General features: G+C 40.3%; 1 protein-coding gene across 7 annotated transcripts in view; it reads left to right on the plus strand.

Moving 5' to 3' along the window:
• The first annotated feature begins 9,280 nt into the window (after positions 1 to 9,280).
• Positions 9,281 to 27,170, plus strand: part of EDA (ectodysplasin A) — a 362,845-nt gene continuing 344,955 nt past the window's right edge. For 6 of the 7 annotated variants that reach the window (XM_068533738.1, XM_068533739.1, XM_068533734.1 and 3 more), the window contains exon 1: positions 9,281 to 9,852. In XM_068533738.1, coding sequence (XP_068389839.1) covers positions 9,457 to 9,852 — 396 coding nt within the window. In that variant the 5' untranslated portion in view covers positions 9,281 to 9,456. Of the gene's footprint in view, positions 9,853 to 10,231; positions 10,519 to 27,170 lie in introns of those variants that run through there. The other variant, XM_068533742.1, reaches the window with a different exon arrangement.

Below are 27,170 nucleotides of genomic sequence, written 5' to 3' on the forward strand. Positions count from 1 at the left end.
TCTAATAGATTTCAGCTTGAAAATTACAGAAAACTCCTTATTTCTTGGGTTCCTGTGTGTGCAAAATAAGTTGTTCATCATGGCATAATGGATAGAGTGTGGGCTTTTCAATTAGGACAGACCAGATTTGAATCTTAGCACTACCAATTTACTAGCTGGGGGGTGTTAGGCACGTTACTTCACTTTTTGGGGGGACTGTTTTTTTTTTTTTTAACCTGTAGGAAAATGAGCAATTTACCTCAAAAAGTTGTTCTGTAATTAAGCAGGACCCTATGGGGCCTTCCTGGGACAGACCCCTCCCCTGTATCCTCTGCTTTAGCTCCTCTCTGAAGTACCTAGATAATAGTATCTGATGCTCATTTCCTGAGTGGTTTTACAAATGTTAAAATCTCCACCAAATGGAAGATGTTAACTACTTGATGACCATGAGCACATGGCCCCCAGGCCTACTGGAGCCGAAGGATTGATAATGTTAACCCCTGTGACATAGCCCGGTTACCTCACTATCAACCAATTAGAGAATTGTGCATGAGCTGATCACACACCCTGGGATGCCCCTCCCTCACCTTGCCTTTAAAAATGTTTTGCTGAAACCCATGGGGAGTTTGGGTGTTTTGAGCATAAGCTGCCCTGGACTCCTTGTTTTGTGCCCTGAAATAAACACTGCACTTTCCTTCACCACAATGTGGTATCAATAGATAGGCTTTACTGTGCACGGGCGAGGAGACTTGAATTTGGTTTGGTAACAGTTCCTGAAGATTAAGCGAGATAAATATATCTAACTTTGCCTAGCTTAGTGCCTGGCACATGGTAGGTACTCAATACAAGGTAGCTATTATCTTAATATCTTACATTTGCGTAGCACATTCCATTTTACAAAGCATTCTGCCATACCTTCTCTTACTCTTTTCATATATATAAAATACACACACACACACACACACAAGCGCGCACACACACACACACACACACACAGAGACACACACACAAATATCTATCAGACATTGATGCCCTAAGACTCAAGTTGAACCAGAGCATATCTTCAGGCCCTGACTCTTCACCTTGGACATAGGCTTCCATGCTTCCTGTCCTTCCAGGAGCCAGACTATTACCCATAGATTCCTGGACTTTTATTCAGTAAGTGCTAAGCAGGTAAGAGGGGTGCTTAAATTCTAACAATAGGCCATTTCCTTAGCATTTCTTAGCTCAGGGCCACATTTGCTAGTTTTCCTGAGTTATTTAGAGGAAAGCCTTTGAATTGCGGTAATCTGTACATTTGTTTAACTTTTGCAGACCCTGAAACTCTTAGGACACGGCCCTTCCCAAAACCTAGGAGTGTTCCTGTGAGTCTGGCCTAGCTCAGAAGTATAGTGGGAGGAAGGATAAGGCCATTTAAAGGCACTTTGCTGTTAAACTGTATTTGTGAAAGACCAAGTTCTTATTTTTCAAAACAATAATTGTAGGGCAGACAAAAAATGATGCCTGCCATTTCAGTAAACAACGAATGTTGCCTGCCATCAGGCCATCAGCCACTGCAGTCGCCCCTGAGGGTGTACCCTGAGGGGAATTCAAGATGGAGAAAAACAGGAGACTGGCCCTAGATAGTTAAGATGCATATCAAAGGAATAATTTCAACGAGCCCAGGCTCTTACATCTTCCCATACATAGAAAAGCACTAAAATCATTAACTTGAGATGTCTTGTTTTGTGTGATTAGCAGTCATCTTTTGATGTTCCACTACATGTTTGGTTTTTTTTTTTCTAGTCAAAAACACCTATATATCCTGGCTCCTCCTTTACCTCTTTGGAAAATTCCTCAGAGCTCTCTGAGAGGCTCTCTATAGTGTTCAGTAAGGTCCCAAAATAAAACATAACTCACAACTTTTAGGTTGTGGCCTTTTTTCCAGTCGATAGTAGATAGTATTAACTGTAGACTGTATTAATTGTTTTTTCCACTGGTGTATTCCCAGCACTTAGAATGGTGCCTGGCACATAGTAGACACTCTCTGAGTATTTGTATTTGTTGAATGGATATGATAGTTCAACCACTGAAAGCCAACAGTATTCCCTCAATATAATCTAGTGGGTGGGAGGGTGGGGTGGGGGGAGCTGGGGCAAATTTGGGAAAGTTATTATAGCTCCAGAGTCTTCCAAGTCCTGTCACAGATTGCTTATCACAGAGCCAAGATCCGATCCCCAAAATGCCTGACTCTCTGGGTCTAAGCCCAGATCAGATTTAAGGATCTGAATTCCCTAACTCTCATTCTCAGGAAATGTATATTATGGGCAGAGTCAATAAACTCTTTGGCCAGATAAACCAGGCAAACATAAGTGTGATGAACAAATATGAAAGTTTAGTAAGAAAAGGAACCCTAGGCTAAAAGTCAGGTACCCTGACTGTATTACCTTGGAAAAGTCATTCTATCTCTATGGGCTTCAGTTTCCTCCCCTCTTAAATGAAGGCAAATGGCCACTCTATCAACCACAAATAGTTGTTTGGAGGATGTGAGAACATGTAAAGACACTGCCAAAGATTCTCTTAAAGCCCTACTCTGCCAAAAACTGAATCTGTGATCTCACAGTGGTCCTGATGTGCCATGTATCAATGGCTCTGTGGAATATGCAGTTTGTTTCTAGGCTTCTTGGTGGTCTGAATGGTGGGACTGACACAAATTGCAGGGGACATAGATGCAAATGACATTTTGCCAGCAAGAAGATCTTCTATTTTTGAATGAAAAATTCCTCTCGTGAAGTGAGAGCCTCCCCATATGCTCAGCCACCCGGTGAGTAGCCAAAGACTTTATTGCAAAAATGAATACTCCATGTTAATGTTGTGCCATCTTGCTCCCTTACAGCAAGAGGAATGTTTATCACCTTATCATTGCTTCATGGATTTCTGCAAACATTTCTATGCCAGTCATGGCTACAGTCATTTCCTCCATCACGTTAGAGGTCTGCTGTTCTTTCCCTTCTTCAGTGTGTGTTTTACATTTTTTTTCTAAATATTAAATGTGCTCAGCATTTTATTTTACTTTGCTTTCCATCTAGAACAGTTGTCTCCATCAAACTCAGACCGCTTCTGCCTTCAAAACTCTGCTTAAAATTCATCTCTGCAGAATCTTTAATCCATTAACAAAGATTGGGTAAGCACTTGCTCAAGGTAAGCCCTGCAGGGGTTTGAGACAAGGTCTCACCCTTTGAAGAGCATCGGCTGTAATCTGGGGGAAATGAGACCCTCACACAGAATGGGGGAAGAATTAGCAAATGTGAGTGGCATATTCTAAATGCCAGAGGAGTTGTATAGACAGAATGTCCCGGTGGAGAGCACTGTGGGCAGGCAGGGGTGGGTGGGGGAGGGGAACTTGAGCTGGGCCTTGAAGAATGTGCTGATTTTAAATAGGCAAAGGGGAAGGGACAGGATATTGGAAGGAGGAAGGGGAGTAATGTCAGCAAAAGGCAAAGAGGCAGGAGTGTAGAGTTTGTCCCGGACAATGAGAGACACAGTAATGCAGACAGAATTTTGTCAAGGCGTAGCAACAGCACAGCTGGAATGGTAGTTTAGGTCCAAACTGAAGGGCTTTGGATGTCGGGCTAAGGAGTTATGTTACTATTCTATAGTCCATGGGAAGTTATTAAGGCTTACTGTACAGAAAGGTTACCTGATTGGGAACCAGATTTAAGCACATTCATCTAATCAGTACGCACAGTGGCCTTTGAGTTGGAGCAAAAGGGTGGTGGCTGCGCAGCCAGCCTGGTGGGAGAAGAAACTCTGACTTCCATCTGGTTTATAACTCTGCCACCCCAAGAATCTCAGGGTCTCTGTGTGTCTAGCTCTATAAAGCTGAATTTTGAATCTATCTGCCAGTAGGCGGCGGGAGGTAAGGCTTAGAATGGAGTATGGAATTTTTGAGCATTCAAACCTGGATTCAAATTCAGACTCTGCCACTTAGTTGCTATGCGAATTTGAGCTAGTCATTTGACCTGTCTGTTAAATGCCTCCGTTTCCTCATCTGTGAAATGTTCATAATAGTAACTTCACACAGAAGTTAATGAGAAAGGCTGGCGTGTAGGAGATAGATGTTCAACCAATGTTCCTTTCCTTCCTGATCCCCTCCTTTAATTAGCTGTGTGGCCCTTTGTGTCTCTCTCTCTGGGGGAGTTGCCTCATGTAAAATGAAAGAGCTGTTCCTTCCTGCTTTACTATGCTGGAAGAAAAGTCCTTGCCTATCCACTAACCCATCTCACCAGTCCTCCTTTCTCCTTCCTCTTACTCTACCAGGGGAGGAATTCAACCATTCCATCAACAAGTATTTATTGAGAGTCTATTGTGTGCCAGGTACTGCTCTTCATCTGGTAGATAAAACAGTGAACAAAAACAGACAAAAATCTCTGCCCTCCTGGAACTGATATTCTAATTGTGGTTGCAGGGAAGACACACAATAAACAAACACATAGATAATACGTCAGACGATGATAAGTGCTGAGAAGAAAAACACAACCGAGGGAGGGGATAGAGAGTGATGGGAAATTGGCCAGGGAAAGGTTCTCTGATAAGGTGACATCTAAGAAGAGACCCGGAAGAAGTGAGGGAGAAGCCAAGCAGTTAGCTGGGAGAACAGCATTCCAGGCAAAAGGAAATGTAGGTTAAAAGACTCTTAAGTGGGGGGCATGCTTTTCAAGTTCAAGGAACAGCAAAGGGGTCAATGTGTCTGGAGTAGAGGGCAAGGAGAGTAGTAGTAGGAGAGGAGCCCAGGAGGTGGCCAGCAATCAGATCATGTAGGGCCTTGTAGGCCAAGGTAAAGACTCTGAGAGAAAAAGGGAGCCATTGGAGGATTTGGGGCAGAGTGACAGGATCTGACTTGACATTTTAACAGAAAGCCTCTGACTAGGGTAGGGTAGGGAATAGACTGCAGAGTGGCAAGGACAAAAGTAAAAAAGCATGGAGAAGGCTAAAGTAGTAATCCAGTGAGAGAGCATGGGTGCTTGGACTAGGGTGGTGACTAGGTGGTGGTAAGAAGTGGTCAGGTTCTGGGTATATTTTAAAGGCAGAACTGACAGGATTCACTGACAGATTGGATGTGGGGTATTCGAAAAAGAGAGGATTCAAGGATGACTTCAAAGTTTTTGTCTTGAGCAATGAGAAGATGGAGTTGCCATTTGCTGAGACACAGAAGGCCAAGGGATAAACACATTTGGGGAAGAACTTTGGTTTTGGTCATATTGAGTTTAAGATATCTACTAGACATCAAGTGGAAACGGAGAGGAGGAAGTTGGATACAAGTTGGAGAGAAGAGTTGGTAAGAGGGTGGTGGGAACTTCCATAAGGGGTCTATCTCAAACTTTAAGAATACAAAATGGGGGCAGGCATTTGGCAAGGGCAAAGTATGTAGATGCTCTTCTGCATTTCTGCCATATTCTTGAGAACTGTTTTATGTTTTTCCTCTCATCTCTTTTTGATGGAAGTCTCTTAGCAAAGACTAATGTTTACTGTGCATTTATTATGTGCCAGACACTTTGACATATAGCATCCCATTTCAGCACAGTTATCTTACAAAACATGTTGTCATCTCCATTTTACAGATGAGAAAACTGAGGCTCTGTAAGACAGGCAAAAATCACTTGTCCTAAGTCACACAGCTGGTAAGTGAATATACTGGGATTCAAACCAGGATCTTAAGTCCTAAGCCCATGTTCCTCCCAAATATCTGCTTGTCACTAAGTGGGTCAGAGAGTCAACTCTGTGATCTCTATGTCAGTGATTTGTTCTGTGGATTAACCAGAGCTAAGAGGTATTTAAAAACCAGTCCCTGCCCAACTCCTTAGCGTCTTCTGCCCAATTGGTGGATGTTCAGAGGCTGTCAACTTATTTTGAACATTTATTCTTCATATATTGTCAACTAATATTTTTTTTTAATATTAGGACCAGGCAAATAAAATTAGGAAGGGAAATTTGGTGGCACAGAAAGCCAGTGAGATATTACAAGCCAATTATATTTGAATTTCTGGATTATCCACAACTCCAACAGTGGCACAAATAAGAGGATAATTGCACAACTGGTTCTATTTCCTTTATATCTTTCGATAGTGTGTTATACAGCTCTGCACACAGTAGGTGCTTCATAAGTGGTACTGACAGGCATCCTTTGGCTCAGTACCGTTTTTGGAATTCTAGGCAGTCCGGGTTACCATAGCAGATGTCATGCCCCATTCATTTGACAAACAATACTGGTATCTACTATGTGGTAGATGCTATGCTTTGTACTGGGACTACCAAAATGGAAAGGACATGATTTTTACCGTCACGTTGTTCACAGGTTAGTGGTAAAAAAGCCTGCAAAAAAATACAAATACGATGTGGTCAGAGATATCATTGAGATATGTTCAGGGTGCAGTGAAAGCAAAAAGGGAAATCTGTTTGGAAGGAGTTGTGGGGCCATACCAGCGGGAACACGTGATTTGATTCTTGAAGAATTTGTCAGTTTTCCAAGGTGGGGGCATTCCTGGCAAAGAAACCAGCTTGTGCAAAGACACATAAGTGTGAGAAGTGTCAGTGACTTTAGGACTGTGGGAGTATGGGTTCCTTGTAGGGTAGCGGAAGATGAGGTTGGAAGGGCAGTTTATAGGTCATGCTAAGGAGCTGATATCTTGTCTCCTAGAGTACGTGGGGCCAGACAGGTAAGGGAAATGGGTGACAAGGACAGTAATGGAGACTAAAGAAAGGAGGTGGGGATGACTGTGTAGAACTTGATTGCTCATGCTTGTCTCAAGGGGGCAATTGTAGCTGACTGTAGCCATACGGGAATGTGGATCAAGTGTTAGCATGCTTTAAAGAAATAGGGATTTTTTATGTGAAATCTCCTGATTCCTGGATCCTGGCAATTATTTTTTTATCCAAAATTTTAGCCAACACTGCACCAAACACAACACAACTGTTGGCTGGATGTAACCTGCAGGCTGTCATTTTGAGACCTGTGCTGTAGGGGATGGGGTACTTATGGAAGCATAGAAGCGAACTGAATTAACACTTCAAAATACTTTTTAAAACTGACCATGTGCATTCCTCACTGGATTACCCCATTCCAATATTTCTACTTCATATTAAGCCATATGTTCTTCCTTTTGGGAACCAAAGTGAGGTCCCAGATCAAATGCAATTTGCAGGACTTCTGAAGGCAATGGTGCAACCCAGGGTCTTCAGTCAAGCTGTGAAAAGCCTGGTAGAACATGGTAAGCTGAGACTAGTAAGGCCCCTGAGCACCACCACCACTCCCAAGAGTGGTTGTTATTTGTTCCCTTTTCACTTTAGGGGAAGAAGAGGCAGCCTCTTTGAACCCTTTATGCAACCAAGTCAAAATAGTCAGTGATAGCACAGATAAAACACAATATTATAGCTGTTTAAGTTCTAACTCCTCATTTTACAGTTGGAGAAACTAAGGTCCTCAAAAGCAGTGACTTGCTCAGAATGACCCAGCAAACCAGTGGCAGGGTCAGGTCTACTGACTCCTAGTCTAGCATTCTTTCTAATAATCCTGGGCTGTGATAATTAAGTTAAATCAGCCTGGCAGTTCCTCCAGCCAGCATCTAGAATCCCTTGACTGAATAAGCAGAACTTGAGATTAGCTAAGTGCCCCTTTTTATTTTCTTATTTGCATGATGATGATATTCTTTGCAAACTTTATATTTCATACGTAAGGGCCAATGGGGAGACACAAAGATGCTTCTGAAGCACTGAGGCTATTCCCAAAGTGTCTGAAAGAAAAATTGGCTGTGGCTAATATATTTAAGGTTTATGACCTCTGTAATCTTTGGACTGACCTCCCCACCATATGCTTTGCTTTTGTTTTGTTGTTTCTCTTCTTTTGTCTTCTTTTCTATTTCCCCCTATTTTTCTTCTTTTTCACCAGCCTAGGTCTTAGGCCTACCCTTTTCAAGTCAATAAAACTGCTAATTATTCATAACATGGGAATGGGAGTGCATAGTGACCAACAAGCATACATATTTCCCCTGCTATGGCCATTTAGCTCTCTATAATCTCGGACTAGTAACTCTTGTCAATTTCGACTCAACTAATCCTTTCCATCTTTCATTTCAGGGTCTATTGTTCTGACATTTGCCACTTTTTTTTGGTTGTTTTTTTTGCTCTGAACCCTTTTCAGAGGGTTGAAGATGCTGCAGTTGCAGCAGTGTACATCTGGAACATTTGGCTGACTTGTTGAACTTCCCCCAGGGACTACTCCAGGGAGAGGAGGAGAGGGGTGGAGAGGCCAGAACAGTTGCCTGCAAATAGAGATGCCAATACTGTCTGGCCATTCTGTGGACCACCCTTGTAAAAATCCACCTTATTCTGGCCCTCAGTTTCCCCATTTGCTCATTGAAGGCACTTGTTCTCCACTCAAAACTCCTGCTGCGGTGGAAGAAGAAAACTACACTGGCTGTAGATTCTCTCGTACAGCACTTTCTACATGTAAAAGGATCAATACTTTGAATTAATTCATATACCAAGAAATCCTAGGGGACTGTTTTATCCTGCGTGAGGCAGCATCACTTCAGTTCCACCTGGCACAGATGGACTTCTTCGTCACTTAGACTGAGGCCCCAGACTCACTCCAGGAGTGGGACTGTCTCAGTCCCACCTCATTCTCACTCCCTTTGGCTCTCAGGCTACTGGGTCTCCTTTTCTTTTGGCGCGCCATTGGATTGCAAACCCAGCAGGCATGGTTTCATTCCAAACCCAAAACTGTTTTCATTAGTTTAACGTCTGTTAAACTCTTTGAAGATTGAAAGCAACAGATAAGTACTGGATGATGTTATTAACAACTGCAGTTAATTGCAAACGTTCTATTAATACTAGTTTCCGCCTCCTTTTCTTTGCTCTAGTTTCCTTCCCAGGTTCCCCAATTCTTCTCAGCCTCCCCCTCCTTCCCTCCTCATCCCCCCTCCCCCCCCCACCCCGTACTGGCGCTCAAGGGTTAAATTGGGGCGGAGTCCAGGGATGAACGACAGCCGCAGTCACCAACTGGAACGGGGCGAGCGAGAAGAGCTGGGTGGGGCCACGGGGCAGAGGCGAACCCACACGCCCCCAGACCCCACCCCGCAGCTGGAGGCCCCGGGTGGAACGGCATGGGGCGGGGCGCCAAGGCTTGGCGGGCTCGGTGGTTGGGCGTCCCGGCAGCCGCTTGAGGCACGGGGCGGGGTCGGCCGGGGCCTCCTCCCTCATTCTCTCCGCGGGGCCGAGTCGCCCGTCTCTCCCGCCCCTCCTCCTCCCTTTTCCACCCCTCGGAGTGGAGCTGCACTTGCGGCTGCTCCCTGCTCGGTCCCACCCAGCCTCCGTCGCGCAGGAACGGGTCCCTGCAGCCCCCAGCCGATGGCAGGACAGTAGCCGCCTGTCAGGGGTCGCGAAGGGCTGAGGCAGACGCGGCGGCTCCCGGGCCTCAGAGAGTGGGTGTCTCCGGAGGCCATGGGCTACCCCGAGGTGGAGCGCAGGGAACTCCAGCCCGCGGCAGCGCCGCGGGAGCGCGGGAGCCAGGGCTGCGGCTGTCGCGGGGCCCCTGCCCGGGCTGGCGAAGGGAACAGCTGCCGGCTCTTCCTGGGTTTTTTTGGCCTCTCGCTGGCCCTCCACCTGCTGACGTTGTGCTGCTACCTAGAGTTGCGCTCCGAGTTGCGGCGGGAGCGGGGAGCCGAGTCCCGCCTCGGCGGTCCCGGTAACCTCGGCACCTCGGGCACCCTGAGCAGCCCCGGTGGCCTTGACCCCGACGGTCCCATCACCCGCCACTTCGGGCAGCCATCCCCGCAGCAGCAGCTGCTGGAACGGGGAGAAGCTACGCTCCCCCCAGACGCCCAGGACGGGCACCAGGTGAGTCACTCTGGAGGGGCAGGGCCCCCTCCCCATGTGCGCAGGGCGGGGGCCCGGGGAGGACTTTGCCACCTCGAGCCGAGTTCGACGGCGGGATCGGGGAGGGGGCGGGCGAGCTGGGGAGCGGTCGCCCCGGGACAGGTTGTCCTCGGTCCCTGGCCCAGCTCACCCTGACTCTCTCAGGACCCCCGGACTTGGGAACTCTGGCCGGCGCCCGCCGCCCCCGGCTCCGGCTGCCTCGGGAAAAGTTGGCGGCGCTCCCGGCCGGGCCGCTGCGCGAAGGTGCGGGCGCTGCCCCCTGGCTGACTAACGGCAGCAGCCTGGCCCTTCTGCTCCCGGTGAGATTCTCCGCCCGCGGTGCTTGTTTTTTCGTGTCCAGAGCTGATGCCAGCACTAGCAGCAGGCTCTCGTTTGGAGTTGGAGCTGTAAACAGCTGTAATAACTGCTCCACGCCTGTTGAAACAACTTTGAACCGTGTTTTCGGCGCCGGGGTGCTGGTGCACTGACCCGATCGTGGGCTTGTTCACGCTTACCTGCAATTTGAGACGGATTGTCCTCGGTGTTCTAGTGAGGATCAGCGCCCCTGAGGAATTCTGGTAGAAATATGCCGTCTTGCTAGACAACTTCTGAAACAGCAATTTAAAAAATCTTTGGAATAAAACTCACCCTTTGCATGCCGGTTCTGACTCTTTTTTGGGGAGTGGTGTGGGGAGGGCTGGTGTGAAGTGTCTTCACTCCTGCTTGCTTGAGAGCAGGAATTTACTGATGGAATAATGACTCAAGAGTAGTCTCCCAAGAGCAGTTTTTTTGGTTTGTTTTGACTTGTTTTTTGTTTCTTTTGTTTTTTAATACAATCTTTATGGTGTTTGTGCCCTGGTTAGCAAACTGTTAGCTTTAGTGTTTGTTTTCTACTTTTTTCTAGCTCTTTATTTAAGGAAATTTAGTGCACTTAAAGTAAGTATTCTCTGTTTGCCATATTTTGTCTCATGTAAAACTTAAGAGAAGCAGCCAAGGATCCTTTTGAGGTGGTTAAAGAATAACAGTCAATTTGTTCCTCTTGGGGAAGAGGGCAAGTTGTGCAAATAAGTTCCTTGAGGTGAGTGACCCAGGCCTTCTGTATTTACTACCACATCCAGAGTCATTGTCATACTCTGTAAACATTATTCGTGCTACTTTGACCACCCATCCAAAGCTGGTGTCACATTCATGATAATGCTTTAATATTAGGGCCGGCACAGTTTCTACATTTTGCGTTGGAAGGTTGTCCTGAGCCTTAAAATGTTTTGCTAGCACACTTCAACTTATATAACAGCTTATCAAAGAAGATAATCAGTAGACATGCTTCTCATACTTGAAACTTCAAACACAGTAGCTAAATGATAATTAACTAGGATTCTGGTTCCCTTTATCTATCCACCTCCCAACAACCCCCCCACCCCCCCACCCCACCCCCGCACCCCGCGACTATGCCCAGTAGAAATACTTAGCAGCTGAACATTGGTTTTCTGTGAAAAGATGAAGGAATTGAACTTCCTTAGTCAAATGGTGCTAAGGCCTTTTGGCATTCAGAATGGACAGACCCCTGTTTGTAGGCTGAGGATTAGTAGAACAGCTGTATTCTGGGGCTTCTGTGATGGTGTGGGATTCTCATAGGGTCTGTAATGGCATTTAGTTGCCTTTGCGTGGTGCTTCAAATAGTTCTGTCTAGGTTTAAATACAGTGCCCTATGTTCTGTCCTTTATTTTTTCCGTTTTAATCTTTTCGAGAAGTAATAACAGGCATACTGGCTTTTTACATTTGCTGACATCAATTGGAGTCAGAGTTTTTTAGAGTTATGAGGGGCCATGAATCCATTTGATCATTCCCGTTGGAGAACACATAGTTCCTATGGGGGAAATGACTTGTCCAAGGTCATACAACTCTGATCAAAATTAGAATGGAAGTTGGTCTCTTTACTCCCAGTTCAGTGCCCATTCCCCTATAATATACTACTTCCTGGAGCCTTTTGTCTGGTAGCTGGGTAGAGCTATGGAATTTTTGCAAAGGAGAGGGCTCCGATCTGCATCATTTTCTTCTACTCTACCTACATTTTGGCCAGACTAAGTTTAACCATGTATTCCTTATTCTTCCTGAACTTCACTTTCAGGAGAATTAGAGTATACTTTGAAGGAATTTTAGCCCAGATTCAACATAAGTTTTTCTTGAGGGTGTTAGTTTTAGTATACCAAGAAAATTTAAAAAAAAAGGAAACATTGATTGGCTATTAAATTAATACGGCTACATCTTGGGTAAAATTTCCAGTGCCCTGGTGCACCCTCTGCTGGCTTTGCAAAGACATTTAATTGCAGTATTGCTGACAGTCAAGATTCTAAGTTGTGCTGACAGAATCTGATTCATAAATAAGGAAGTAAACAGCCTTGTGGGATTTGGCCACGTAGGTCATATTTTTATATTTTAGTTTTCAACACAAACAGCTGCTGTTACAGCAGCTCTTAGATGGAGAGGAAAAAAGATAAAAATATACACCCTTCAATGAGCAGAACATTTCAGGTTTCTCACCAGTTTATCTGCAAGGAGTGAAGGCAAACTGATGAGAATAAATTGCAGGAAGATCTCATGAGACCAAGTGGGCAGAATAGTCAGAGGCACTTCATTGTGTAAGGTCATGCAAACCTATTCATGCTTATGAGATGATGGGCTCAGTTATGACTCAAGAAAGGGATCTAGAAGTCACTGAAGATGTATGTATGTCATCCCTCAATTTAAAAACTTTAAAAACAGAATACAGAAGGAAATTAGGGCAGTCAGGATACATAGCAGAGAGATCAGCAAAGTTCTCCTAGGGACTTATTAGAAAAACCTTCCCAGTGGGGGCACAGTTGCTCATGATAAAAAATGAAAGGGTCACTTTGGACCTTCTGGAATCATACCTGTCTCCTTCAGCTGGAGTAGCTGAGTATCTGTAGGTTTATCTGGATACTCACTGGAGATGGTCTCAGGGGCTAAATACATCTCATCAGTCTCTGAGTTAGACAATACACAATATTATTGTTAGAGTAAAAAAGATTAAAATAAAAATCACTGTTTATCTGTCTATGAAGAAGTTGGCCCGGTTGTGACTGTGGTCCTCAAAGCCGAGAATATGGTGGGCATTACCAGGAAGGGTGTTGAAAACAATGATGAAATAAAACTCTTATCTTTTCCATGTAAAAGACCAAAAGTGGATTTGCATTCACGATCATATAGGTAATTCTGGTGGCTGCCCATCAAGAAAAACTTAACAGCTGATACAAATCCCCAGAAAACAAATTAAATTGATCAAAAGGTTGGAGGGGGCTTCCCTGGTGTCACAGTGGTTGAGAATCTGCCTGCTAATGCAAGGGACACGGGTTCGGGCCCTGGTCTGGGAAGATCCCACATGCCGTGGAGCAGCTAGGCCTGTGAGCCACAAGTACTGAGCCTGCGCGTCTGGAGCCTGTGCTCCGCAACAAGAGAGGCCGATATAGTGAGAGGCCCGCGCACCGCGATGAAGAGTGGCCCCCGCTTGCCGCAACTAGAGAAAGCCCTCGCACAGAAACGAAGGCCCAACACAGCCAAAAATTAAAAAAAAAAAAAAAAAAAAAAGTTGGAGGGACTTTCTAGTTGTTTTTTCAGTCTGGAGAGAGAGGTTGAGAGAGGGTTATGATCAAAGTCTACTAAACCATGAGAGAGATGAGTAAGGTTAATATACTGGTGTAATTTAACAATCTAGTTCAATAAATAGAAAGCCTGCTATGAGTCAGCCACTATATTAGGTATTAGATATCTTTTAATAGTTGAAAGATTATTTTGTGGGGGAGGCAAATAAAGGTAGTGTCTCATTCAGATGATTTCCCCAAGAGAAACTCTAACTGAAACTCTAAGGTTTAAGTGTTTAGAAAAATATGTTTGTGTAGACTTATAAGGGTTTATTGGGGACTGTTAGCAATATTTGGAATATGTCCCTAATTATTTGAGGTGATGTCATAGAAGTCAACCTTAACTTTGCACAAAACATCTCTGGTTTAACTAGATAGGACAATAGTATATCTAGATTTGATGTTAATTATTAAGGCCCGTTGATCAAGAAAATGACTAGGAATCACTAAATCCAAGAATTTTTTAGGGGAGTGGGATCCAGATAAGATCATTTTCTATAGGTTTAAATCTAGATTTTTCAGTGTGACATGCAAGGCTTTTGATCAACTGGCTGCATTACACCTATCCCATTTTCTCTCTTACCAATTCTACTCCTGCAACCCCCCTACCATATCCTGTCTTGGAATCATTCTCCAGTTATTGCTGTTATTGTGTTTAATAAAACTTGTGTCTTTATATTAGAGCTCCTCGGAAATCTGCCTTCCTTTTTGTCTTTTTCCACCATACTTTGTACACAGTGCTGATTATAGTTAGGGTACGTAAACACTTGTTGGCTTGAATATTATTTGGGGCCTTTAGAGATGTTCATGTAAAGCAAAGGCATTTGTAACAGGCCTGTTTTCCTCAGGCCTTGCTAAGCCTGTGAATTGTCAGCTGTGCTTAGGTGAGTAAATAGTTCCACTGGCAATGTTTCACTGGTTTCTAGAATCATTAGATAGTAAAATGGAGAAGAGCCCTAACTACATTACCTCTATGATGGTGCAAAAAGTTTTCTGTAATGTATTATTTGATGTTTTGTTTTATTTGCATGTAGGTCTCATCTTTCTTTCTCTCTCAGATCTTGTGAAAAATAACTTGTAATTTATCTGTGACTACGTTATAGAGAAGATCTCTTTATACTAGAGAATTTCTGAAGCCATTTAATCCCCAAGAACATGACCAAAAGAAACCACTTGCGTTGCCTGCAGGGTGGCCCTCATAGAGGACCAGTTTTATCTGACTAGTCTATAAATACCCATCACTTAGCTCTTCATTTCTTTTTCCCTCACTTTTCTATTGAAGTGTAACATACATACAGAAAAGGTCACAAATCGTAATTGTACAACTGGATGAATTACTGTAAAGTGAATACACTAATGTTACCAGAACTCAGGTCAAGAAATAGAAATAGCATCTCAAAACCCCCACCTTATCACTATACCATCCTCCTCCAAAGTGAATGACTGTCCTGATGTCTAACATCATAGATTAGTTTTGCCCATTTTGAACTTGATGTAAATGAAATCAAATAGTATGTATTTTGGGGGGGGAGCTTTTTTTTTTGGCTCGATGTTACGTTTTTTGATATCCATGATGTTGCATGCAGCTGTAGTTTTTTATTTGTATTTTTGTATATTATTCCCTTGTTTGAATATACCACAGTTTATTCATTCTACTGATAATGAACATTTGGATTGTTTATTGTTTGGGGTTATTATAAATAACAGTACTATGAATATTATTATACATGTCTTTTGGTTATATGTACTTGAATTTCTGTTGGGTATATACCTAGGATTGGAATTTCTGGGTCATAGGGAATGCATATTTTCAAATTTATGGATAATGACAGCTTTTCTCAGTGACTGAACCAATTTACATTCCCACTGGCAATGTATGAGAATTCTAGTTGTTCTACATCCTTGATAATACTTGTTATTATCACTCATTAAATTATAGCCATTCTGGTGGGTGGGTTTGTAGTAATATCACATTGTGATTTTAACTGGCATTTCTCAGAAGACTAATGCAGTTGTACTTCTTTTCATATGTTTATTATCTATTTGGTTATCTTCTTTTGTGAAGTGCCTATACAAGTCTTTTGCACATTTTATTGGGTTGTTTATTCTTTTCTTATAGATTTGTAGGAATTTTTTATGTACTCTGGCTACGAACCACTTTTGAATTTTTTTGTTGCACACCCTTCCCAAATCTCTTTATAGTATCCATTGATGAACAGAAGTTTTAAATTTTAATGTGTCTAGTTTTTCAGTATTTTCCTTTATGGCTAGGGTTTTTTGTGTTCCATTTAAGAAGTATTTTCCTACCTTGAGAGCATTTAGATATTCTCCCATATTATCATCTAGAAGCTCTATGCTTTTGCCATTCACATTTAGATTTGCAGTCCACCTGAAATTGATTTTTGTGTATGGTGAGATACAGGGGCCAAGTTTTGTCTTTTCCATATAGATATTCAACTGACCCAGTGCCATTTACTATAGGGAATGTCTTTTCCTCCCCATTTCTCTATTGTGTCACCTTTGTCATAAACCAAGTGTCTACATATGTGTCAGATTGTTTCTGAATTGTTTGTTCTGTTCTATTAGTCTATTTTAAAAATAAATTTATTTATTTATTTTTGGCTGCGTTTGGGTCTTTGTTGCTGCATGTGGGCTTTCTGTAGTTGCGGCAAGTGTGCTTCTCATTGTGGTGGCTTCTCTTGTTGAGGAGCACAGGCTCTAGGCGCACAGGCTTTAGTAGTTGTGGAATGCAGGCTCAGTAGTTGTGGCTCACGAGCTCTAGAGTGAAGGCTTAGTAGTTGTGGCGCATGGGGTTAGTTGCTCCACAGTATGTGGAATCTTCCCAGACCAGGGATCAAACCCGTGTCCCCTGCATTGGTAGGCGGATTCTTAACCACTGTGCCACCAGGGAAGTCCCCAATTAGTTTATTTGTCATTGCACAAATACCATAGTCTTAATTATTGGACTTTATAATAAGCTCTTGATATCCTTCTACCTTGTTCCTCTTCTTTAAAAGTATCTTGGATGTTCTTGGCCCTTTGCCTTTCTGTATCTGTTTTAGAATCAGCTAGTCACATCTGACCAAAAAAAGTAATTCTTAAGAGAATAACATCAGCAAGATGGTGGATTAGGAAGTCCTGGACCATCCTTTTCCCCCACAAACACACCAATTCAGCAACAATTCATGGACAAATTCCCTTTGTGAGAAATCCAGGAACTAACTGAAAGGCTCCTGTACCCAGGGCAAACATGAAACCAGACACACTGAAGCCAGTAGGGAGATTTGAGACAGCCTCTCACCAGAGTCCCTGCCACCACCACAGCACCATATGATAAGGAAGAGAGCCCCTAGCTTCCAGCTTCTCCTAGGGAGGGAAGGGATTGATTCACACATCTAGCACCCCAAGTTTTCTGAGGAATGGTTTCTGTCCTGCCAGTCTTAGAACTCTGATGGATCTCCCTAGGGGAGAACAGAGATGGTGGCTTGGGCTGATAGACACCATAGATCTTTCCTCCTGCTGAGCACAGAGCAAGAAGACAAAAAAATCCTAGCTCTCAACATTCTGCTGGGGAAGGAAAGAGTTTATCTGTGCATCTAGTGCTTCAACTTCTCCCGGGCTGCCCAGAGAACTGGCATCTGACTTGCCACGCTAGGAGCTTTAAGGGATCTAGCACATTCTAGCCTCCTGGGGGAGAACAAGACAATGGTTGGGACTGGTAGATACCATATATCCTCCCCCCTGCTCAGTAAAGAGTGAGTGGACGAAACATTCCAGCTTTCAGCTTATTCCTGGAGATGGAAGAGTAGATCTGTGCATTCAGTGCCAAAATTTCTCTGGGACTGCCCAAAGAACTGGCATCTGTCTTGCCAGGCTTGGAGCTCTGATGCGTCCAGCCCAGTCCAGCCATGTGGAAGAGAATGGAAATGGCATTTTGGACTGGTAAATGCCGTAGCTCCTCCCCCTCAGCACAGATTGAGTAGAAAGAAACCAAAGCTTCTTGCTTCTCCCTGGGGAGGGAAAGAGTTGTTAGAGGCCCTCAGAATCTCTGACTAGGCTAACTGGTGGAGATCTTCTCCAGTGCAAGGCTAGTCAGTCCATGAAGACTGGGAGAGGTACTTGCTTTGTGTAATATGCAGACACCAACATAGAGAGTAAAGGAAGATGAAGAATCAGCAAAGAAGTTCCAAATAAAGGAACACATTAAGTCTCCAGAAACTGACCCTAATGAAACAGTTATGAGATTTATCTGACAGAGAATTCAAAATAAGTGTTATAAAGATGCTCACCAAGATCAAGAGAACAATGCATGAACAAAGTGAGAATTTCAACAAAGATATAGAAAATATTTGAAAACTGCCAAACAGAAATCATGGAGCTAAAGAACACAGTAATCGAACTGAAAAACTCATGAGAGGGATACAGCAGCAGACTAGACAAAGCAAGACAAAGTATCAGTGAACTAATGTCACTGGAAATAATTCAGTCAGAGGAACAAAAAGAAAAAAGAATGAAAAAGAGTGAAAAAGCTTAAGGAACACCATCAAGTGGACCAATAGGGGCAGTAGGGGAATCTCAAAAGGAGAAGAGAGGGAAAACTAGAAAGCTTATTCAGAAAACTTAATGGCTGAAAACAATCCAAATCTTGGGAAGGAAATGGACAACCAGATTCAAGAAGCCTAAAGGACACTGCTAAATAAATAAACCCAGAGAAGTCCACACTAAGACGTATTATAATTAAATTGTCAAAAGTTAAAGACAAAGAGAAAATCTGAAACTAGCCAGAGAAAAGGAACTTTTCATATACAAGGGAACCCCCAAAAGACTATGAGCAAATTTTTCAGTAGAAACCTTGCAGGCCAGAAGGGAGTGGGATGATATATCAAAGTGCTGATGGGAAAAAAAAAACAAACCCTGCCAACCAAGAATACTATACCTGTCAAAAGTAAAGACAGATAAAGACATGCCTAGACAAATAAAAGTTGAGGAAGTTCATCACCACTAGACCTGCCTTACATGAAATGCTAAAGGGAGTATATCAACTTGAGATGAAAGGATATTAAACAGCTACATGATAGTATAAGAAAGTATGAAACTTGTTGGTAAAGATAAATATATAGACACATACAGAATACTATATTACTGTAATGGTAGTGGATAAGTCACTTTTATTTCTAGCATAAAAGTTAAATGACAAAAGTATTAAAAGTAACTATAAGAATATGTTAAAAGGCACAATATAAATAGATGTAAAATGTGGGAAAAATAACACAGTGTGTATGGGGAAGAAGCTAGAATGTAGAGTTTTTGTATGCAGTTTAACTTGAGTTCTTATCAGATTAAAATAGACTGTTAAAAGATATTTTAAATCCCAAGGTAACCACAAAAAATACCTGTAGAAGTTACAAAAAAGAAAAAGAAAAGAATCAAAGCTTATAAACACACAAAAAAATCAACAAAACACAAAGAAAGACAGCAAGAGAGGAAATACAATCAAAAGACTCTCAAGACTAACAGGAAACAACAAAATGGCAATAGTAAATCCTTCCCTATCAATAATTACTTTAAATGTAAATAGATAAAACTCCCTCAGTCAAAGACATAGAGTGGCTGAAAAGATAAAAGCAAGACCCAACTATATACTTTCTACAAGAAACTCACTTTAGATTTAAGGACACAGATAGGCTGTAAGTGAAAGAATGGAAAATGATAGTCTATGCAAATGGTAACCAAAAGAGAGCAGGGGTGGCTATACTTATATCACACAAAATAGACTTTAAGCCAAAAACTCAGACGAGACAAAGAAGGACATTATATAATCATAAAAGGGTCAATCCAACAGGAAGATATAACAATATAAATATATATGCACCAACATCAAAGAACCTAAATATATAAAACAAACGTTGACAGAATCAAAGGGAGAAATAGACAGTAATACAATTATATGGGAGACTTCAATACCCCACTTTCAGTAATGGATAGACCATCTACACAGAAGAACAATAAGGAAACAGAGTACTTCAACAACAGTATAGAGTGAATGGACCTAACAAAAATATACAGAACATTCCATCCAACAGCAGCACAATGCACATCCTTTGCAAGCATACATATCTTTCTCCAGGAAAGATAACATGTTAGATCACAAAACAGGTCTTCACAAAGTTAGAAAGATTAAAATCACACCAGGTATCTTTTCTGAACACAGTGGAATGAAACTAGAAATCAATAGCCAAAGGAAAACTGGAAAATTCACAAATATGTGGAAATTAAACACTACACTCTTTAACAGCCATTGGGTCAAAGAAGAAATCAAAAAGGAAATTAGAAAATACCTTGAGACAAACAAAAACAAAAATACAATATACCAAAACTTATGGGATGTAGCAAAAGCAGTACCAAGAGGGAAGTTAACAGCCATAAATGTCTACATTTAAAAAGAAGAACAATCTCATATAAACAACCTAACTTTATACTTCAAGGAGCTAGGAAAAGAAGAACAATGTCCAAAGTTAGAAGAAGGAAGGAAATGACAAAGATTAGAGCAGAAATAAACAAAATAGAAGATAGAAAAATCAACAAAACTAAGAGTTGGATTTTTGAGAAGATAAACAAAACTGATAAACCCTTAGCTAGATTAAATACAAAAAAAGAGGACTCAAAATCAGTAATGAAAGAAAAGACATTAAGACTGATGGCAAAGATATAAGAAGGATTATAAGAGACTACTGTGAACAATTAATTGTATGTCAACAAAGTTCTGGAAACATACAACCTACCAAGACTAAATCAGGAAGAATTAGAAAGTCTGAACACACCTATAACTAGTATGGAGATTGAATTAGTAATCAAAAAGCTCCCAACAAAGAAAATCACAGGGCCAGATGGCTCCACTGGTGAATTCTACCAAACATATAAAGAAGAAATAGCACCAACATTTCTCAAACTCCTCCAAAAAAATTGAAGAGGAGGAGCACCTCCAAACTCACTTTATGAGACCTGCATTACCCTGATACCAAAGTAAGACAAACAAACACACCAAAAGAAAAGAAAGCTACCAATATCCAGGCCAATATCCCTGATGAATATAGCTGTAGAAATCCTCAACAAAATACTAACAAACTGAATACAACAATATATTAAAAGGATCATATACTATGACCAAATGGGATTTATTCCTGGATGTAAGGATGGTTCGACATATGAAAGTCAATTGATGTGATAAACTACATTAACTGAATAGATGCAGAAAAAGCATTTGACAAAATTCAACACTCTTTCATGATAAAAACTCTCAACAAACCAGAAATAATAAGAAAGTACCTCAACATAATAAAGGCTATATATGAAAAGCCCACAGGTAACATCATACTCAATGGTGAAAAACTGAAAGCTCTTTTTCTAAGATGAGGAACAAAGCAAGGATGCCACTCTCATCTGTTCTATTCACTGATATAGAACAGATATCGTAGAAGTTGTTGCTTGAGCAATTAAGCAAGAAAAAGTAAAAGGCATCCACATCAGAAAGGAAGAAGTTAAATTGTCCCTGTTTGCAGATGACACGGACTGATAAACAAATCCAGTAAGGTTGCAGGATACGAAATCAACGTACAAAAATCAGTTGCATTTCTATATACTAACAATAAACTATCTGAAAAGGAATTAGGAAAACAATCCCATTTATAATAGCATGAAGAAGAATATCATGCGTAGGAATAAACTTAGCTAAGGAGGCAAAAGACATATATTGAAAACTACAAAACATTGATGAAAGAAATTAAAGAAGATACAAACAAATGGAAAGACATTCCATGTTCATGAACTGGAAGAATTAATATAGTTCAAATGTCCATACTACCCAAAGCAATGTACATATTCAGTGAAATCCCTATCAAAGTTCCAATGGCATTTTTCAAAGAAATAGTACAAACAATTCTAAAATTTGTATGGAACCACAAAAGACCCCAAATATCTGAAGCAATCTTGAGAAAGAGGAACAAAGCTGGAGGCATCCCACTCCTGATATCAAACTATATTACAAAGCTATGATAATCAAAACAGTATGGTGCTGGCATAAAGACAGGCATGTAGACCAATTGAACAGAACAGGGAGCCTAGAAATAAATCCATACATATACAGTCAACTGATCTTTGAAACGCGCGCCAAGAATACAGTGGGGAATAGTCTCTTCAACAAATAGTGTTGGAAAAACTGGATATTCACATGCAAAAGAATGAAATTGGAACCTTATTCACAAAAATCAACTCAAACTGAATTAAAAACTTAAACATAAGACCTGAAGCTGTAAGACTCCTAGAAGAAAACATCAGGGAAAGCTTCATAAGATTGATCTTGGCAATGATTTCATGGGTATAACACCAAAAGCACAGGTGACAAAAGCATACATAAACAAGTGGGACTACATCAAGCTACAAAGCTTATGTACAGCAAAGGAAACAATCCACAGAGGGAAGAGGCAACCTATAGAATGGGAGAAAATATTTGTAAACCATATATCTGAGAAGGGGTTAATCTCCGAAACATATAAGGAACTCCTACAACTCAATAGCAAAAAACAAGTCTCAATAACTTGATTGAAAGATGGGATAAAGACTTAAATAGATTATTTCTCCAAAGAAGACATATAAATGTTCAACACATATATGAAAAAATGCTCAGCATCACTTATCATCAGGAAAATGCATATCAAAACCACACTGAGATATTACCTTACACCTGTCAGGATGACAATTATCAAAAAACAAAAACAAAAGACATTAAGTGTTGGTAAGCATATGGAAAAATTGTAACCCTTGTATACTATTGTGGGGCATGTAAAGTGGTGCAGCCACTGTGTAAAACAGTATGGAGGTTCCTCAAAAAATTAAAAACAGAACTACCATGCAATTCAGAAATCTTAACTCTGGATGCTTATTCAAAAGCTTTGAAATCAGTATCTCAAAATGATATTTGCACTTCCATGTACATTACAGCATTATTCACAATAGCTAAGATGTGGAAACAATAGAAATGTCCACTGATACATAAATGGATATAGAAAATGTGGTATATACATACAATAGAATACTATTCAGCATTAAAAATGAAGGAAATTCTGCCACATGTGACAACATGGATGAACCTTGAGGATGTTATGCTAAGTGAAATAAGCCAGAAACAGAAAGGCAAATACTGCATGATTCCACTTATATGAGGTATCTAAAGTAGTCAAGTTTATAGAATCAAAGAATGGAATGGTGGTTTCCTAGAGCTGGGGGTGGGGAGAGAAAATGTGGAGTTACTAATCAACAGGCATTAAATTTCACTTAAGCAATATAGGTTCTAGAGATCTGCTGAAGAACATATATATAGTCAACAATAATGTATTGTACACTTAAAATTTTGTTAAGGGGGTAGGTCGCCTGTTAAGTGTTCTAACCACAGTAAAATAAAATTAAGGGAAAAAACCCTCCTGGGATTTTTGTTTTGATTGGATTGAATCTAAAAATCAGTTTAGGGAGAACTTATATCTTTATAGTATTGAATCTTCCAATCTGTGAATATGGTATATATCTCCATTCATTTAGATCTTTAATTTTTCTTGGTAATATTTTATAGTTTTGTATGTAGAACTCTTGTACACCTTTCATTAGATTTATTCCAAGGTATTTGAAATTTTTGAAGCCATTTAAAATGTTATCTGCAGTCGATGCTGTGATCCATTTCCTCAATCCATGTCTTGGTTGAAGAAAATTGTCTCACCCAAGGAGATGCTTCCTTCCAGGTCATCCCACATCCAGTCAGTGCCTGATTAATGAGGAAGTATAAAGGCTTGCCCCTTCCTCCCCAAATCCAGAAACTTTTGAAGGGCCATACCAGCTCCAGAGCTATGTATGAATTTGGCTAGGGTCTTTTGGGGATTGCTTTTTTCCTCTTACACATATGTTGATCCCAAAAGCACTTCCTAATAGAAGTAGTGCTTGATAATCTCTGTCTCCCAGTCTGCTTCACAGGAAAACCAACCTGGGACCATATCATTTTAAAATCTCATTTTTAAATTGCTTCTGGCTGATGCTTAGAAATATAGTTTATATTTATATATTGACTTTGTATGCAGCATTGTGCTGAACTCATTTATTAATCCCAATAAATTATCTGTAGGTCTTGTGGATTTTCTACATACACTATCCCACTGTGAAAAATGACAAGTTTTTTTTATTGTTTCCTTTCCAATATGTATACTTAAACATGTTTTTCTTACCTTATTGCACTGTCTTGAACCTTCAGAACTCTGTTGAATAGAAATAGCAACAGCAGGCATCTTTGTCCCATTCCCAATCGAAGAGGGAAAAGTGTTTAACATTTCACCTTTAGGTATAATGTTTGCTGTAGTTTTTTGTTTAAGTTTTTTCTAGTTCTTTATCAATTTAAAAGTTCTTTTTTAGTCCTGGTTTACTGAGAGTTTTGTTTTAATCATGAATGGATATAGCATTATATCAGATGGTTTTCCTGCATCTATTGAGATAATTATATGATTTTTTTCCCTTTATTCTTTTAATGTGGTGTTAAACCAACTTTGCACTTGTGGGATAAAACATACTTAGTCTTGATGTTTTACTTATTTATTTATTTAGGACTTTCAGTTTATTTTATAATTAACTCAGGTTGTCATATTTCTTCTCATATACAAAATGCAAAGCTTAGAAATTAAGGCTTTGACATTCATATAGAATCATCCGTAATAATCCTGTTTGTTTAAAGAATATCCATTTGCAAACATTTACAGTGGGTGACAGTCTACATTATGTCCTATCTTTTGCTACATTCAGCACTTACCTTAGCTCCATTCTAAGCATTGATATATAATTTCATAATTCTGTTTGAAATGCATACTGTTATTTCTTTTTCTTGATTTCATTTAGTTGTATACATTTCTGATCATCTGAATATTTATTTTCCTTATAAAACTATATCATCAACATAAAGAGATGCTTGAGATTGCCTCAGTGTTCAAGTTTGCTTGTTTTTCTTTTTCCCAGCTTTTCTTCAGTTGTCCTAAATATAATGTATTATTTATTTTATATATTGCTGAGTTAGTTTGCTAAAATTTCATTTAGGATCTTTGCATCTATATACATGATTGAGATTAACATGTAATTTTCCTTCCTCATCAGGTTTGGACAAGGTCAAAATGTTCTTGTAAAATTAGTTGAAAGTGTTTCTTTTTTATGTTTTGTCTGTACGGGTTTATGTAATATTAGTAATACTTCTTCCTCAAATGTAGTGAAGCATCTGGGCCTGGAATTTCTTGGGTGGAGGAAGGGGAGATTTTAAACTCTGGATTTGCTATCTTAATAGACATAAGATTTTCAGATTTTCTGGTTTTATTCAGTTTTGGTAAGTTTTGTGTTCTAGAAATTTATTTAGCAAAAGTTTTAAATTTATTCACATAAAGAGTTTCATGATATCCTCACTATCTTTTGTTTAATTGTGGTAAAATATACATAACATGAAACTTACCATTATAACCATTTTTAACTATACAGTTCAATGGTATAGAGTACATTCATAATGTTGTGTACCCATCATCACTATCTATTTTCAGAACTCTTTCAATCCTCCCAAACGGAAAATCCATACCCATTAAACAGTAAATCCCTATTTCCCCCTACCTGTGGCCACTGGTAGCCTCTATTCTACTTTCTGTCTCTTTGACTTTGCCCATCTTAGGTACCTCATATAAGTGGGATCATACAATATTTCTCCTTTTGTGTCTGTGTTATTTCATCAATGTTGTGGTATGTATCAGAATTTTATTCTTTTTTAATAGCTGAATAATATTCCACTGTGTGTGTGTGTGTGTGTGTGTGTGTGTGTGTGTGTGTACACACCATATTTTGTTTATCTGTTCATTTGTTGATGGACATTTTGGTTGTTTGTATCTTTTGGCATTTGTGAATAATATTGCTATGAATATTGCTGTTCAAGTATATGTGTCCCTGCTTTTAGTTCTTTTGTGTGAAATTGGTGGATCATATGGTAATTCCATTTAATTTTTTTGAAGAATCGCCAAATTGTTTTCCACAGTGGCTGCACTATTTTATATTCCCACAAGCAATGCACAGTTTATTCCATACCCTACCAACATGTGTTCCAATTTCTCCACATCCTCACCAACACTTGTTATTTTTTATGTTTTTGAAAATAACTATCCTAATAGGTGTGAAGTCTTTTCTCATTGTGGTTATCATTACCTGTTTTAAAAACTTTGTTTTAAAATAATTATAGATTCAGAGGATTCTTACAGTGGTGTTACAAAGAGATCATGTGGATCCTTTAGCCAGTTTCCCCCTTTGGTTACATCTAATGTAACTATAGTACAATATAAAAACCAGGAAATTTATGTAGATATAAAGTATGTGTATAGTTCTATCATTTTATCACATATAGATTTTTGTAGCCATCGTTGCCAAATACAGGACTGTTTCAGCACTGCAGAGATACCCCTTGTGCTGTCCTTTCTATTCACATCTCCCACTCCCTATTATTTCTAACCCCTGACAACTAATCTCTTCTCCATCTCTATAATTTTGTCATTTTGAGAATATTATATAAATGGAATCATACAGTATGTTAACATTTTGAGGTTGGCTTTTTTTCACTCAGTATAATGCCCTTGAGATCCATGCAAGTTGATATGTGTATTGGCAGTTTGTGTACTATAGTGTGTTTAAATCATTAACTTCTAATCTGTATGATCTGTAGTGTTTTCCCCTTTTCATTCCTGATATTGATTATTAGTGTATGCTCTCTTTTTTCTTGGTTAGTCTTCCAGGAATTTATCGTTTTATTAGTTGATTCACACTATGGATTGCTTGATTTCTATTTCATTAATTTCTGCTATTATCTTTTAAATTTTCTTATTTCTACTTTCTTTGGCTTTAATTTGCTGGTTTAAAAAACTCTAATTTCTTGAGAAGATGCCTACATCATTCTTCTTTTCTAATATATGCATTTTAGAATATAAATTTCTCTCTAAGCACAGTTTTAGCATGTCATATAAGTTTTGATATGCTGTATTTTCATTATTCAGTACCAAAAGTATTTTCTGATTTCCATTGTGGTTGCTTCTTTAGTCTTTTTAAGTTTATATATTGATTTCCAAACATGGAAATCTTTTTTTTTTTTAATTAATTAATTTATTTATTTATTTTTGGCTGTGTTGGGTCTTCGTTTCTGTGTGAGGGCTTTCTCTAGTTGTGGCAATCGGGGGCCACTCTTCATCACGGTGCGCGGGCCTCTCACTATCGCGGCCTCTCTTGTTGCGGAGCACAAGCTCCAGACGCGCAGGCTCAGTAGTTGTGGCTCACGGGCCTAGTTGCTCTGCGGCATGTGGGATCTTCCCAGACCAGGGCTCGAACCCGTGTCCCCTGCACTAGCAGGCAGATTCTCAACCACTGCACCACCAGGGAAGCCCCTGGAAATCTTTTTGTTATTGATTTTCAGCTTAATTCCACTGTGGTTAGAGGACACCTCTGTATGATTTAAAGTATTTGCTATTCATGGGAACTTCATGGCCCAGTATATCATCAATTTTTATAAATTCTCTGTGTGTAGTTGAAAGAATATATGTCCTG

This window comes from Eschrichtius robustus, chromosome X, assembly GCF_028021215.1.
Source record: "Eschrichtius robustus isolate mEscRob2 chromosome X, mEscRob2.pri, whole genome shotgun sequence".
NCBI lineage: Eukaryota > Metazoa > Chordata > Mammalia > Artiodactyla > Eschrichtiidae > Eschrichtius > Eschrichtius robustus.